At 61.4% G+C, this 14922-nt stretch overlaps 1 protein-coding gene across 1 annotated transcript; it reads right to left on the bottom strand.

The window, feature by feature from the left end:
- Positions 1-1748: 1748 nt before the first annotated feature.
- On the bottom strand, positions 1749-13946 carry LOC130491675 (anoctamin-7-like). Its single transcript, XM_056865460.1, has 23 exons — positions 13116-13946; positions 12917-13013; positions 12653-12810; positions 12295-12402; positions 12062-12198; positions 11742-11799; positions 11289-11399; positions 10791-10956; positions 10258-10348; positions 9591-9687; positions 9180-9323; positions 8321-8458; positions 8036-8134; positions 7644-7746; positions 6917-7028; positions 6636-6690; positions 6177-6274; positions 5936-6072; positions 5432-5637; positions 4685-4827; positions 4505-4595; positions 3577-3739; positions 1749-1783 (listed from the first exon to the last, which is right to left on the bottom strand). The coding sequence occupies exons 1-23, from the start codon at positions 13944-13946 to the stop codon at positions 1749-1751; spliced, it is 3378 nt and encodes a 1125-aa protein (XP_056721438.1).
- Between the last annotated feature and the right edge of the window lie 976 nt (positions 13947-14922).

The following is a 14922-nucleotide window of genomic DNA, read 5'->3' as shown; positions in this document are numbered from 1 at the left end:
CTAAGCTTGGATTGACCAGTGCAATATTGGGACTACAATATTATTATGAATAGGCGCTATAGCCATTCATGAAAACCACATATATTATTGTCTTACAAGCTGCAAGCTGTGCTAAGAGCAAGAGTGTTGATTTTTATCAACATAATCAATACATGTGGTGAGGGGGGTAGTCACTGGTGTTATTGTGTATGTGTGAATGTGCTGAATACAATGTATTTATAAAAAAATTGAGGCTATGCTATGCTAATTCAATGAGTTAAGTAAAGGGCATAGGAAGGTGTGATTTTTGTACAAACGGGTTTGTACCTCTATCATTATTGAATCACTTAAATACTTATAAACACACACACACACGTACACACACTCTCTTCTCAATGCCGCTTTAATGTTTTTAATGTTTTGATGTTCACCACCTTGGGGGAGCCCCACGACATACAGAATGTGGGGGGGGGGCACTGTGGCTGCAGCAGAAAGCAGCTTTCGAAGGTGGTGGGGGGGAGAAAGAAGCCAGGGTGCTCTGAACAGGGGAACTGGGACATGCGGGAATCTCCCCACCCAGCAAGGGCAGCATGCGCCCAGCCTGGTCTCTGGGCACAGCTCACGGTGGGTCAGAAGAAATCCTGGGCAGCTCAACTTCAGGACTTAGGGGCCAATATCTGACACCAAAGCAAAGGGGCCCCGTCCAGCCCCAGAGTGGTCTTGTCCCCTCCCCCCAAGAACTCAGGGCTTGCAACTGCATGGGAAGCAGGTCTCCCCAGCCCATGGGGCTTCACCTTTGACCTGCTCAGGGCTACTTTCAACAGGCCGCCTCTGACTGTGTGGGTCGGTGTGGACCAGTGAGAGACTGAGTATGGGGGTGGGGAGTCCCCTTTGCATGCGCACCCCCTTCTCTCCTTTGAGCTTTAGGAGCATAACATGCCTTGTAGGCTTCCTGTGAGGATAAAGCAGGAGTGTGCACTCCAGGGATGAAGAACCTCACAAGATCTCCAAAGCAAAGGGAAACCCAAGCAGTGCTGAGGTACTGAGTCCCACAGGATGGATTCACACTGACATGCACTCAAGCAGGACTCTCAGGCACCCACTCCACCCTCTTCCAGGATGACAAAGCCCACCCATCCCCGGCCAAGAGACTGCATGCTGAGGACATGGGCAACAGGCAGGGTGGGCGGGTACCCCTGGCCCCCAGCACTGGGAATGCAGCCCCTCTTCGTCAAGGCTGCCTCAGAATGGGCATCCCCTGGAAGCCATGCTTTCATGCCTTGAAGGGGAAGAAGCAGGTCAGAGCCAAAGAAGTGTGGGTGCGGGTGTGTGTGTGGGGGTGTTCCTGCCCCTGTAGTCATTCCTCCTGAGCACCTGTGAAGTGAGACACTGGGCTGAACTTCTGAGAGATGCAAAGACTCCTGGGAACCCAGTACCGGGGGGTGGGGTGGGGGAGCAGATGAGCGACCTCAGTCCTGGAGAGACTCTGTGCTCCTCCAGGAGGATGCTTTGGGACAGGTGTGCAGCAGCGTCCGCCTCTGGGGGCTGTAGACCCCCAGCCCACCTTGTCGCCAAAGTGGCTGGACAGCAGAGAAGTAGCATAAGGAGGGAGCGGATCCAGGCCGGGCCCCTGCAGGCATCACAGTCTATCCACAGTCTCTGCCCCAAAGGGCCTCCATGGCGGCTCTGTCCTCCTGGGGGATCCTTGCGTGGGGTGCAGCTGTGCCGGTGGCAGGCTCTCTGCCGCCGCACAGCTGCCCATGCCAGCATTAATAGGTCAGGCTGCTGGGTAGAAGGCTGCTTGCTGGGGGGGGGGGGAGGGGGGAGAGGAGAGAAAAACAAAACACACCCCTGAGATGACAGAGCAAAACCAAAGGAACCAGCAGTGGTGCAGTGGTTAAGAGTGGTGGTTTGGAGCGGTGGAGTCTGATCTGGAGAACCGGGTTTGATTCCCCACTCTTCCACATGAGCGGTGGAGGCTAATCTGGTGGTGAACTGGATTTGTTTCCCCACTCCTACATATGAAGCCAGCTGGGAGACCTTGGGCTAGTCACAGCTCTCTCAGCCCCACCTCCCTCCCAGGGTGTCTCTTGTGGGGAGGGGAAGGGAAGGTGATTGTAAGCCGGTTTGAGTCTCCCTTAAGTGGTAGAGAAAGTCGGCATAGAAAAACCAATTCTTCTTCTTCTCCTCCTCCTCCCAGCAAAAGGAGTAACTTCACTGCCTCCCTCCCTCCCTTTAAAGAGCTTTAAAACAGAGAGGCAAAAGCAGGGCAGCACGTGGGTCTCCGCTTCCTCTTCTGAGAAAGAGGCGGCCCTGCGCCTGGCAAAAAGCGCGATGGGCAAAGCACCGCGTTAGGCTCAGGCCAGCCTCATGGGCTTCCCCAGGGCATCACGTAGGCAGGCCTCTTCTGGCCGCTAGGCAAGGTGGGTCTGGCCACTGTCTACAATTCCCTGCTCCTCGATGCCAGGTTGCACACCCAGCTGGGGGCATTACAAGTCCGAGCTTTGGCTGTTGGCCTGCCAGGAAACCTCTCCAAAGGATGAGGAACCTGGCTTAGAAGAAGCCCCACCGCAGCCACGTGAGCCTCTGCCCAGGACAAGGGCTTTTGTGGCTGTGAAAGGCAAGATTTACATCCCCCGTGAACCCCCCCCCGCCTGATTCATGCTGCCATACAAAGAAGTGCACAGCACCAAACCCACAGCGTCACAACCAGAAACACACCATACACAACAGCCCCCAGAGGTCCACAAAAATCCAGGGCTTAAATGGGGGGGGGGCTTTGAAGAGGTGCCAGGGCTGCAGCCAGCCACACAAGCCCAAAGGCATGGGGGCTCAGCGGTGCTCAAGCAGATGCAGAAGCATCTCAGGGTCTGACCAGTCCCTCTCCCCCACATTGCATTGTGGGATTTCCCCAGCTCTGGGCTGCCTCTGCAGCGCCGCCTCCTATCGCTTACTGGGGGGGGGCGATGGGGGGGGCTGGCTCCTCCTTCACCCCTCAGACCTGAAGAGCATAAAGAACTCCCAAGAGGACGAAGCCACCGAAAGAGGCTCTGGGGTGGACGTCAGGGGCGTGTGGCCGTAGCTGACGACTTCCTCGCCCTCCCGCCTTTTTTGCTTATTATGCAGGTTCACGGAGAGTTCACACAGTCTTCCACTGTCAGTGAACTCTGCTTAAAGGTACTTTAGTCTTTGACATTTAATTGAAACAGATACAGAAAATATTTTCTCTATAAAAATGTACTACTGTGATAAGCAAATCAGATTTCTCTGGATGGAAGTGTCAGAAAAACATGAGGTGAGATTTCTGTGTGTTTGATCTGGGCTTGCTGATCATCCTTAAAAGAAGTGAGACAAAAACTTGAAACCAGGTTTGCTTTTAAAATATTACTCACTATAATATGATTACACACTGTTAAGAACTTTGATAATTCTATGCACTCTGCACCTGCTCAGAGGCAGCTCTTCTCTGCATTCCCTAGGGGACAGGCGTCTGCTCCCCCTGGGACAAGAGTCAGTTCTGGCGAGGGACCCGCTTGGCGTCTCATGGGCACGACATCAACACAAAGGACGGGGCACCCTGCCCACACCCCGACTGACCTGGGGAGGCCGAGGAGTCCGGACTCACCGTCAGCAGCGCAGCCTGGTTGTCGGCCAAGGCCTGCTTGGCCAAGTATCTCTCGCGCTTGATCTTCACCTCCAGGGACTTCGGGACGTCCGGCACCAGCCAGTCAATCAGGCGCAAGCAGAAGAAGACAGCGTGCTGCCAGGGGAGGGGAAGGGAGGCCGCTCAGCACACCACACGGGTGAATTTGTTTGGATGTTCCTCCTAGCCCACCTTTCCCCTTGGCTCAAAACCCCATGCCCAGCATTTCCCTTGCATCCCTCCCAGCAAGCCTGACAACAGTCCTGTGAGGCAGGCCCGTGTCGTCCTCTCCATTGCTGCAGTTGAAGGCCTCACAGACATGATAACAGCACAGCCGTCCTGGCCAAGCCCGATGCAAAACCGAGCCTGGCCCCCCAGGGGGAAGCCCCTGGAGGATCGCCCCCCTCGGCTCGCTGGGGAACAGCTGCCAGCAGCCATGCCTCAGGAAGCTGGTTGCGCACCAGAAGCCCTACCAGAGGGGCAGCGGCGGAACCGGCCACATGAAGGAAGGGGCTGGAGGGAGAAGCAACATGGCGGGCCAGGGCCTGGCTTGGGAGAGGCCAGGGCACGGGAGTGGCTGGCAGTCCCCCTCCGCATTTGCGCTCCCACACCCCAAAGGGCGATGCGTGGATTCACCCCTGCTTGACTCTCAAGAACAGAACTTAGCACTGGGCAGCCAGCTGAAAATACCACACAGCACCCGGGGAGTCAACACTGCCAAAGGCCTGCTGCAATACTTCTGCCCCCCCTCCCCACGAGAGCAAGAAAGAGAGGCTTCAGCGCCTCCCCCGCTGAAATGGCCCCGGGCAGCCCATCTCCAAGGCAAGAGAACCGGCCACACGGACCCCCCTCTGCCGTCTCCTCAAGAGGTGAGGCTCTCACCTCAAAGGTGATGATGAAGCCCAGGCGGATGGCTAAGAGCTTCCAGTAGAAGAGGGTGTAGCTGCCGCTGGGGTCTCGGAAAGCCTTGTACCTGCAAGGGGGGGAGCAGGCAGGTGAGCAGGCATGGGCGGGGGAGGACCGAGTCACAGGACTGGGGGGGGGGCGCTCTGGGCTGCGCACCTGCACAGGGTGTGGTTGCTGTCCACATAACTGGGAGGTGAGTAAGCCAGGCTGAAGTTCAGGTAGCCCCGGAGGTGGCTGTCATACTCGTACTGGTACAGGAGGCGCGGCAGGAAGTCCGAGGTGAAGGCTATGAGGAAGGCCTGCGGAACAACAAAGGGGAGAGAAACTCAGAGCCCCCCCCGCAACCGCCGGGCAGCTCTGTGGGCCGGCTGAACCCCCGTGGGTCCCCACCCTGCCCCACAGCTGAGGTTGCCTTGCTCCTTCCCAGAACTTCTGGGTTTCCTTGGTCCCTGGACAGGGGAGCTCTTCTCTCGGACAGCTGGTGGAAAGGAAGGGAGGGAGCCGGGCAGTGCGCCAAGCAGCTGGGGTTCCAGGCGGGGTGGGTGGGTGGCCGGGGCTCAGGCAAGGCTGCTGCCCCTCTCTCAGGTCTGCACAGAAACCACCCCCCAGGCCCTCTTGTGCCCAGGGCCGTCTTGTGTTCAGGCGTAGCTCTTGTGCTTTCCAACAGCAACACGAAATGCCAAAACGCAGCAAGGGCAGCCTGTCCCATCGCTATATCTGCAGACCAGGAAACAAGCTACCCTGCCCATAGTGCAGTTGCTAGAGACACAGGAGCCCCCTCCCCACATAAAAAGCCGCAAGCCGACGGTGGGGGGAGGGAGGCATAAGGGAGCCGTTTTGGGGCCGGCCCCTTGGAAGAAGCATCCAGGCAAGCCCGGGGCGCCAGCGTTCTTCCCTACTCACGTTGACAACGACCGAGACTTGTGCCAGGACATCCAGGAGAAAGAACCAGACGCTGATGCCCTGGGCGCGCTCAGCCACTGGGCGCCGATATTCACACACAAACTTCTGAGCATCCAGCCGGATCTCTACCCAGTTGTTGAGCAGTGCAAAGAGCGGAGCCAGGGGGAAGGCAGCCACAAAGATGGTGATGAAGCCAAACTGCAGAACTACGGACAACGACACAGCTCAGCTGCAAGCTGCACAACAACCTTGCACAGTAGGCCCGTTTTACCATTTCCCCATTATAAGCTGGTGACGAGGGCTTCAGAGTGTGTGTACATCTGCCTCGGCGAGATGAAGGCACCTGTGGGCAGCTGCAGTGACCGCCTACGGAGAGAGCGAAGAGTCTCCCGCCCTCGCCCAGGGTTCCAGTCACGGCCTCTCGTGGCCCCTGGAGAGCTGCTGCCCAGCAGGGCGGACCACACAGAAGCGCCCCCGTCTCCTGCCCCCTCCAGCCCCCCTCACCCATCTCGAGGTACTCCTCAAAGAGGCCTTCGCATTCGATGAGCTCAAAGTCCTCTTCCCAGCGCTTGGGCTCCTGGCCGATCTGGGTGCCCCGCACACGGGCCAACTTCCGCTTCTGGTGCCAGGACTTCAGCTTGCTGCAGGGGCCGAAAGGGGGACAGCTGGCGCACCACCCTCCTGGGCCTCTTCCCAGTGGCAGAGACCCCCACCCACCCCCAGCAGCCTCCTGGGTCAGACTCACGGGATCAGGAACTCCTGGATGTTGCTGACAATTTGCTTCCCAACCATGATGACAAAGAGCTGCTGGGCTAGCTCGATCAGGCAGCCGCCGGGACCGCACTGCAGGACAAGAGCAGGGGAAGCTCTCAAACAAGACAAAGGACTTCTGGAAGTCACACTGTTGCTTGCCGAAGGGAGGGGTCAGCCCCCCCCTGCCACTACACCCAACTGGGAACAGGCTCCCTGGTTCCAGACAGTGGGCTCCCTGACAGCGGGGGGGCTCCACGGTTGCTTCTGCATGCAAAGGTTTAGCAGATTTCTGCCCGTCCTGTTTGACAAGAGGTGACAGACAGACGGACGGAGCTCTTTCGGGCTGCTTGCTTTTGGGTCTGTTCCCCTCCCCCCTTCAGACCGGCAGGGCCAGCAGAAGGAAAGAAAAGTTACCAGGTCATACCCTAGGAGGACCCCCCCACACACTTACATCTTCATTCCGCATGCCCAGGAGTTTGCCGTATTGACCTGGATACCGCACAAACCTGCCAGGGGAAAAGATGTCCTTTTGACTCTACAGAAGCCCCCCTGCAGGAAGCTGCACTGACAGCCCCTCCGGGAAGGTTGCAAAATGCCCCCGCCACACCCACGCAGGGGATGTGACTTTCCCATGTAGCTAGGAAGAGGCCAGGCTGCGCACCCCCCCTCCCTCGAGAATAGCTGTCAGCTTGGCACCGTGTGTGTGGGGTGTGCGTGGGGTGTCTCCCGCACCTGCCTTTGAAGAAGGCCACGTAGAAGGGGGAGGAGTAGAAATTCACAAACTGGAAAATGAACACCTTGAAGGTGAAGGCGTCCTCGTGCTGCGTCTGTGTCCGGTGCATTTCTGCAGAGGCGATATGAGGGGTGATGGAAGGCATGGAAGCGGGCAGAGGGGCAAGGGGGCAGAGGGACCTGTGCCACTTCAGAACAGAGATGCCCAGCCTTACTGAGCCTGGGGGCATTTGGGGAATTCTGAGCAGGAGTGGCCAGGGAGGCTGAGCAGGTGAGACTTGACCCCAGAGGCTACGGCATCCCAATGGGCTCTTCCCCACAGGTGCAAAGGCCACGCCGCTGGAGCCCCTCCTACAACCGGGGGGGGGGGGCAGAAGGAGGCTGCCCAGACCAGAGACATCAGGGTGCCTGACAGGAGCCAAGCGGAAGGGCACAGGGAGAGGCTGCCACCACCCTGGCCCCAGCCTGCCTTTGCTAGGCAGTGATCTCCCGGGGCAACTTCCTTCCTCTTCCATTCAAGATCCAGGCAGCAGCAGGAGCAAGCGGGCAGGTGAGCCAGGAAGCCGGCTGCTCGGCGTCACGTGGGGGACCAGGGCTTTGACGTCTTTTGGCAAAGAGACACCCGCGAGCGGAGGCGGCCTGCCTCAGCACAGGCTGGAGAGGCCTGGGGGTGGGGGTGGGGGATTGGGGCCCGTCTGAGGCTGCGGCAGGACCGCCTATGGCTCACCCCATCTGGTCAGCTGGTCAGCCAGAGAGGTGTAGACCTGGCTCAGGAGCAGGATGAGGGCCAAGTTGACCATGCAGCTGCTGAGGTTGGCGATGTTCCCGGCCTGCAAAAAGGCAGAAGGGAGGTGCACCATCTCCCCACAACGGCCTCGGGGGTCTCGGCCAGAGAAAGGAGGTGCCAGGGCCGGCCTCAGCTGCTCTGATCTGCAAATACTTCCCCTGAGCAGCCGCACCCTGCTGCTTCTCAGGCCCTCGCCTGAGAAGGGTGACTCTTGTGGGGAGGGGAAGGGAAGGGGATCGTCAGCCGGTTTGAGTCTCCCTTAAGTGGTATAGAGATAGTCGGCATAGAAAAACCGCCCCCTCTTCTTCCCCCTGCCACCAGGCTCCTCTTACCTGGCTCACCAAGAGCGAGTTTCCCGTGCGGTACATCATTGCGCTGACGATCCCACGATACATGATCACTGACACTAGGAAGATCATCACCACACAGAGCTGGGGGGGGCAGACAGAAGGACACCGGGGGCCATGAAGCCACCTTCTTGCTCGCCGGGCTAGGCAGCTGCTGTTTGAGGTGGCCCCTGACAAGGGACCTCGGGGGGGGGGGGAGCTGGAGCTGCTGGTCCCACCACTGCAGGCCCTGGGCCCCTCCCTCGTGGCTCACAGGAGCCCCCTGCTCACCATGAGAATGAGGGCCATGGACCCGGTGAGGATGCGTGACAGGCGGTCCCGCTCCGGGAAGTAGGGCTCCTTCACCCCAGTGATGGGGTTCTGCTCCATGCAAGGCGCCATGGCGGCAAACTCTGGCCGGGGCCGTTCCTGCGAGCCCCAGAAAGAGAGGCAGGGAGCCTCATGAGGCCTGGAGGCGGGGGGAGGATCTGCCCTGGGTAGGGGGTGGGGAGAAGGCAAGTGCAAGCGTGGGCGACTCCACCCCACTGCTTAGGGCCGGGCCCCCCACCTCCTGCTAAACAGAGGGAAAGTAGGCTGCAACTCAGCAGCCTAAATTAATCTGCTTGTGGCAATCTTGGATCCCGCGGACAGGGATTCGTCTGAAGCGGCATCCATTCATGAAACGAATGCTTGTGCTTCATTTGCAGAGAAATGTGGGGGCTGGGCAGAGTCACGTGGGGTTGGCAGCCCCCCAAGCCCCCCCCACGCTGCTCCCATCCCACCTCGAACTCAGCTCTCCGCTCGCCCTAGGCTCCACCCATCGGAGCAGCACCCTCGGCCTCCGTCACCCAACAGGCATGTGGCAAAGACAGCCCAGGCCCGCCCAGTGTGCTTGCAGCTGCCAGTCCCCTGACCCCATGGGGGGCACAGCCTGGCCCAGGCTGGGGATTCACCGCGAGGCATCTGCCACCCCCCCACACACACTCGCCATCTTCAGATCACCCCCCCCCCCGGCCAGGCCAGGAGCACAGCGGGGCTGCTTGCTGATGCCTGCCCAAATCAGAGAGCCCCCCCCCGCCCCCTGCATTTGCTCCAGCAGGAGGGGCTGGGGGGGTGGCCAGCCGGCAGGGCCCTGCCTGCCTCCACCTGCCTCTTCCTCCTGGAAGTCCAGACAGTCCCAGTGGTGGGCCAGGGTGGCGTTCTTCCGCTTCCAGTACTCCAGGAAGGTCACGGCCCAGAAGGACATGAAGATGCTGAAGAAGACGGTCCCCGGGTGGTCAAAGAGGTAGCCGACCTGAGGGCCAGACGGGAGAGGAAGTAGAACCCCTGACAAGAGCCCCCTGGGCCACCTCCAGCCCAGCACCCCCCCGGGCCACGGCTGCTGGGGCGGGGGGCTGCCCCCTTCCAGCCACTGGGGCTGGTCGCCCTGGACAGAAGGGCTTTTTTCCCCTTTCAAAACTAGCTGATCTCGCCGCTGCTTCTGTTGCAAACCCGTAATAAGAATTCTCTTTTGCCTTCCCCCCCGCCCACCCACCCCCACCATCAAGTGTGGCACGGGCACCTTTGCCATGGAGCAGATCTCAGAGATGTTCCAGTTGCCACAGGTGTCGCACAAAGGGCACATGAGGAACTGACCCCCGCTGTTGCAGATCTCTTGCCTGGGGGGAGGCAGAAGCAGCCACTTTAGGGGGGCACCCCCACCCACCCCCTGTTGTCTGACCATTCCTGGGGCTTAAACTCAGACGGGGACTCAGGGAAGCAGTGAGAACGGCGCAACTCCCCCCCCCCCCAGCACATGAGCATCGCCTCATCCGGAACCATCACGGCCGGCCCTGAAACACCCCAGTCCAGCCAGCAGAAGAGGGTCCGTACAGGAACTGGGGCTGGCAGGGAAGGGAGCATCTGAACGGCTGGCCGGGTCTCAAAAAGCCAGGAAAGCCCTCACAGAAATACACCTCCAGCAATTGTTGTTTAGAGGTAGACTGCTTCTGAACCTGGAGCTTCCATTCAGCTACCAGGAATGGCAGCTGCTAACGGAGCCATCCGAGGAGACTGGCTGTGGCACAGACGGCCAAAGAGGACCCCGCTAGCCCAGCCCTCCCCCCCCGCCGGAAACTCCCAGGCCAAGAGCAAGGGCAACAACCAGCCCCCTGCTCCTTTCCCCCTCCCCCACGTGTCCTGAGGGCTGCTGACCGGCTGCCCCTCACTCCCCTGCCCCCCTCACTCACGCTGGCGTGTTTGTTCCCATGGCAAAGATGCCAGCCAGGAAGACGAAGGTGCCCACGGCCGCAGCGGGGAGGAGCCAGGCAGTGTAGAAGCCTGCAAGGAAAGGCTCATGGCAGGGCTCAGGAGGGGCATCTCCAGGCGGCCCCCTCCCCACAGCCTCTCTCTGCCCTTCCCTTTACCCCACTCTGAGGCAGAGCAGGGAGTGGGCCCCGGAATCTCCTCAGAGTCAAGAGAGGGGCTGGAAGAGATGGTTCCCTCTGAACCCGCACACAGGACGTGGCTTAGCTCAACCCCCACTTGCAGCCCTTCCTTCCACAAAGGACAACAAAAAGCCTCTGAGTGTATGCAGAGGGTTTCCTGCTCACAGCCTGCCACCAAGGCCCTGGGGACCAAGGGACAGCTGGGCCTGTGACTTCCAGGCCCCTTTCGGAAGGCTGCTCAACATCTGGGTGAAGGCTGGAGCCCAAGGGGCAGAGAGCGCCCCAGGTGGGGGGGAGGAGAGTGGGGAGAGTGGGCAGACCCGCCTGCTCCTCACCCAGCCAGGCGAAGTAGATGGCCACCTTCTCTCCGAAATACTCGCGGATGTGGTCCAAAGGCTGGTACTTGTACCAGCAGCTCCACTGTGCCCAGAAGCGGTACAGAATCTGCCGGGGGTTCAGCTCTTCTCCGGGCACCTCGTACTCGGGCAGTTCAAAAGGGCCCTGCGGAAGGGAGGGTGGAGGAGGAGGGGGAAAGGGCGAGACCCTCCATGACAACGTCCACTCGCCAGGAAGCGAAAGCAGGGCCCAGCCAGCCCTTCCGCCTCCTGGAAGACCCTCCGCCTTGTTATTTGCCAACACTTCCGAGTGCCAGGCGGTGCCAGGGCTGAGCCCCAGGAAGGATTTTCAACGGCAGGACTCTGGTTTTGGGGGCAAGGGACAGTAAGAGGGAAGGAAGAGTTCAGTGAGCAGCCCTTCCTAGGATCAGAGGGACGGAGCCCCCCCCCCCATGGCCCTCTCTCAAGCGCTGCCCTCCCACTGTGACTCTGGCTCACCTCGTGCAAGGGGAAGGCTGCTGAAAATACACCCTCGTTCAGCAGCCGCTCCACACCGACTTCGGCCCGCTTCCTCTTCCCGTAGACCGTCCGGGCCAAGATCTCATACACCTGCCCACGGCAAAGCCAGCCACAAGTGCTGAGGCCCAGGAGACCATGACCAGGAACAAGGAAGGAAGGAGCTAGGCAGGTGGAGGCAGGGGGACGCACCAGGGCCCACCTCGTACCTGCCTCAAACCCTACATGGTCAGCAGTGCTCTGCTGGGTGGGCACCCCAGTGCCCCTGCCCAGGCCACCCCTCCTCCCTGTTGCTTCCCCTCCCAGGTTTGCTCCACCTGAACCTGGAGGTTCCACAGTCAGCGACTGGGAAAGAGAAAGAGAGAGAGAGAGAGAGAGAGGCGGCCCTCCGTTACTTTCCCTGACCCCCAACGAAGGCATCAGTGTCCCACTCACAATGCGATGCCTTTGGGTGTTGCTGAAGTAGGAGTCCGGGGAGTCGCTGCCCAGAAACCTGAAAGAGCCAGAAGTGTCCGGTAGCGGCCGGCAAGAGGGGTCAAGGGGGCGGGTGAGAGGCTCCCTTGCAGAGCCGGCCTGGGCACAAATGGCAGCCCAAGACTGAGACCCCCCCCCCGCAGGGGCAGCCGACGGATCCCTGGCCGGCCTGCCCGCAGTCTGGGGAAGAGACCCCCGACCCAGGCTGCCTCGCAGGGCTGTTGGGAGCGCTCTCGCGGGGCAGGTGGGCAGGCGGCCTGAGGGGAGGGCCCCCCACTCGCCTGTCCAGCTTGGACTTGCGGAAGGTGCAGGTGCAGAAGTCCAGGGGCTTGTTGGGGACGCGCTGGGCCAGGGGGTTGGGCAGGCGCAGCTTACGGAGCAGGGCGTCGGAGCTGTTGCTGTCCGGGTTGGGGTGGGCCTGCGGGAGCCAGAGGCGAGGAGGTCAGGGGGAGAGGGGAGGCCAGCCCTCCAGGGGCCCCTCCCCTCCCCTCCCCCCCCGCCGCGCCTGCCTCACCTGCAGCGGGGCGCGCAGGCTGAGCTCCTCGGCGTAGGAGAGCAGCAGGGCCCAGGGCGCGCTCAGCTTCACGTAGCCGATGCGGCGGCGCTCGCTCGCCGTCTCCTCCTGCCAAGCACAGGGGCCCCCGCCCCCGCGTGAGGGGCCGCGGCTCAGCGCTCGAGCCTCTGCTTGGCCTGCAGAAGGTCCCCGGTTCAACCCCCAGCGGCATCTCCGGCGAAAGGGGCCAGGCAGGTAGGTGCTGGCCAAGAGCTCTCGGCCGGAGGCCGAGTGGACCGCGGGGGGCGGGGGGCGGGGGGAGTCTGATGCCGCAGAAGGCCGCGCGTCCCGTGTGCTCGTGCGCGCGCGCCCTGCTCACCTGCTCCAGGCGGAGGCCGGCGGCGCGCAGGCGGCGGAGGAAGGTGGTCCGCCAGCGCTGGCGGCGCGCGGCCGGGGGCGGGCGGGGCGGGGCGCGGCTCCTGCTCGGGCCCCCGGGCGGGGCGGGACGCGCCTTCTCCTCCCACGCCAGCACGAAGTCTGCGGAGAGACGGCGAGGGCCGGCCGGGGCTCAGCGAGGAGGAGGAGGAGGGGGGTGCTGGGGGGGGAGCCCCGGCCGCCCCCGGCCGCCCCCGGCCGCGCTCACCGATCTTGGTGTGCCCGTCTCGGAAGACGTTGGGTCCGCCGGGGCCGGGCCCGTCGCGGCCCGGCGCGTACAGGGGCTCGTCGTCGTCGTCGTCATCCTGCCGGCAAAAAGCGGGGCCCTGCGGTCAGGCCAGGCAGGCCGGTAGCGCCGGCGGCTGGCCTGGGGCCCCCTCCGGGGAGGCCCTGCCCGCCCGACTCACCAAGCTGCCGCTGGGCTCGCCATTGGGGAGGGCGCGCAGCCCTCGCGCAGCCCACCGAGAGCCCTTCGAGCGGTTCATGGCGCGCGGCGGAGGCTCCGGCCCGCAGCCTCCCTCCCTCCCTCCCTCCCTCGGCCGCGCGCGGCGTGGCCACGGCCAACCTCCCGGAGCCGCCTGCGCCGCCAGCCCGCTGCGGGGAGGGGCGGCCTCTGTGCCCCTCCCGGCGGGCGAGAGAGCAGGGCCAAGAGCCGCAGGCAGGCCGGCCGGCCAGGGCCGAGGAAGCGGAGGGGCGGCCCTAGGGCAGAAGGGCAGCGGGGGGCCCTGCCCAACGAGGCGGGGCTCCGTAGGGCGCGACCCCCCTCCCTTCCCCCCCCCGTGCTCTGCGTAAAGCTCCCAACAGCGCCGCAGCACCCGCCTTCCGTCCCCGGGGGGGGGTCTTCTTGGATGCCCCCCCGGCTCTGCCTCGGGCAATGCGGCACAGGCGGCGGCAGGGGCCACAGAGGGAGGCGGCCTGAAAAGGAGAAGGGGCAGGTTGAGGGCGGAGAGGGAACCTCCGCCGTCAGAGGCAGTCAACCTCTGAACCCCAGTGCCAGGGGGCCAGGTCGGGGGAAGCCTCGGCCTCTGTGTGAGACTGGATGCAGGACTAGAGGGCCCCACCCGGGCCTGATCCAGCGGGGCTTTTCCCATGTGCTTCATGCTGGCCGGGAGGAGCATCCCCCCCCCCACTTTGGCTGGGGGCCCTCGCTGACCCAGTTCACACTCAGAGGGCTGTTCTGGATCCAGCATCATTGGCGGCCAGCCAATACAACGGCAAAAACTCCTTCCCGACGTCATTTCGCCTTGAAGATGCCTCCCCCCCCTGCATCTGGCCACCTGGATCCAGGCCACGATAACCCTGAGACTAGACTACTGTAATGCACTATACGTCGGTCTCCCCTCAAAAGCAATTTGGAAACAACAGCTGGTGCAGAATGCCGTAGCTACTGTTACAATCCAGAGCTAGGTGGAGCATGCAGATGACACCCACCCTGCAGGCACCCCACTGCCTGCCCATTAGTTGTTGGCTTTTTTGCCGTCAAGTCACAGCTGGGAGGGTTTTCAAGGCAAGAGATGTCCAGAGGTGGTTTGCCATTGCCTGCCTCCTCGTCACAACGGTGGCCTCTCCCATCCAAATACTTGCCAGGGTCGACCCTGCTGAGCTTCTGAGATCTGACAAGATCTGGCTCGCCCGGGCAAGGCACCTGGCGACGACATGCAAGGCCCTTTGTGGCCGTGGTCCTTCATAGCTGCCGGACTCCCCTCTCCTGCTGTGCTCCGTCATGACAGACGACGTTGCTCATCTGAGCAGGGCCTTCTGCAGGGGCCACCCTGTAAACGCATGAGATCTGTACCTGCCCATACAGACGTATTTTCTGCTCTGGCCGGTGCCTGATGGAACAGCCGGCCAGAGGTCAGGAAGGGCCCCACTTTGCTGACCTTTTGCAAACTGAATGGTTCAGAAGCACATTAGTACCAAGGTAATAGGTCTATATTATACTGGGGGATGCTTCAGTAAAGGAACAGCGGCTGTAGACTATATGAGGGTGCAGAGTACCTACTATTTATTGCTGTATGCACTATCCTACTATGTAATTTCTGCAGCGTTTAACATGTCATGTTAATACTTATGCTTTGTTTCAGATTTTTTCAATTCTAATCCTTTTATATTACTTATCCTGTTGATTCTGCTGCTGAATTTTTGCAAGAAAGGAGGACTATAACTAATGTGGGGAAAAACAGGTGAGTTAGTTTTTGAGAGCCAGCGTGGCGT

This window comes from Euleptes europaea, chromosome 19 (genome assembly GCF_029931775.1).
Source record: "Euleptes europaea isolate rEulEur1 chromosome 19, rEulEur1.hap1, whole genome shotgun sequence".
NCBI lineage: Eukaryota > Metazoa > Chordata > Lepidosauria > Squamata > Sphaerodactylidae > Euleptes > Euleptes europaea.
The sequence above is the reverse complement of the archived record's forward strand: the minus strand, read 5'-3'. Positions and strand labels throughout refer to the sequence as shown.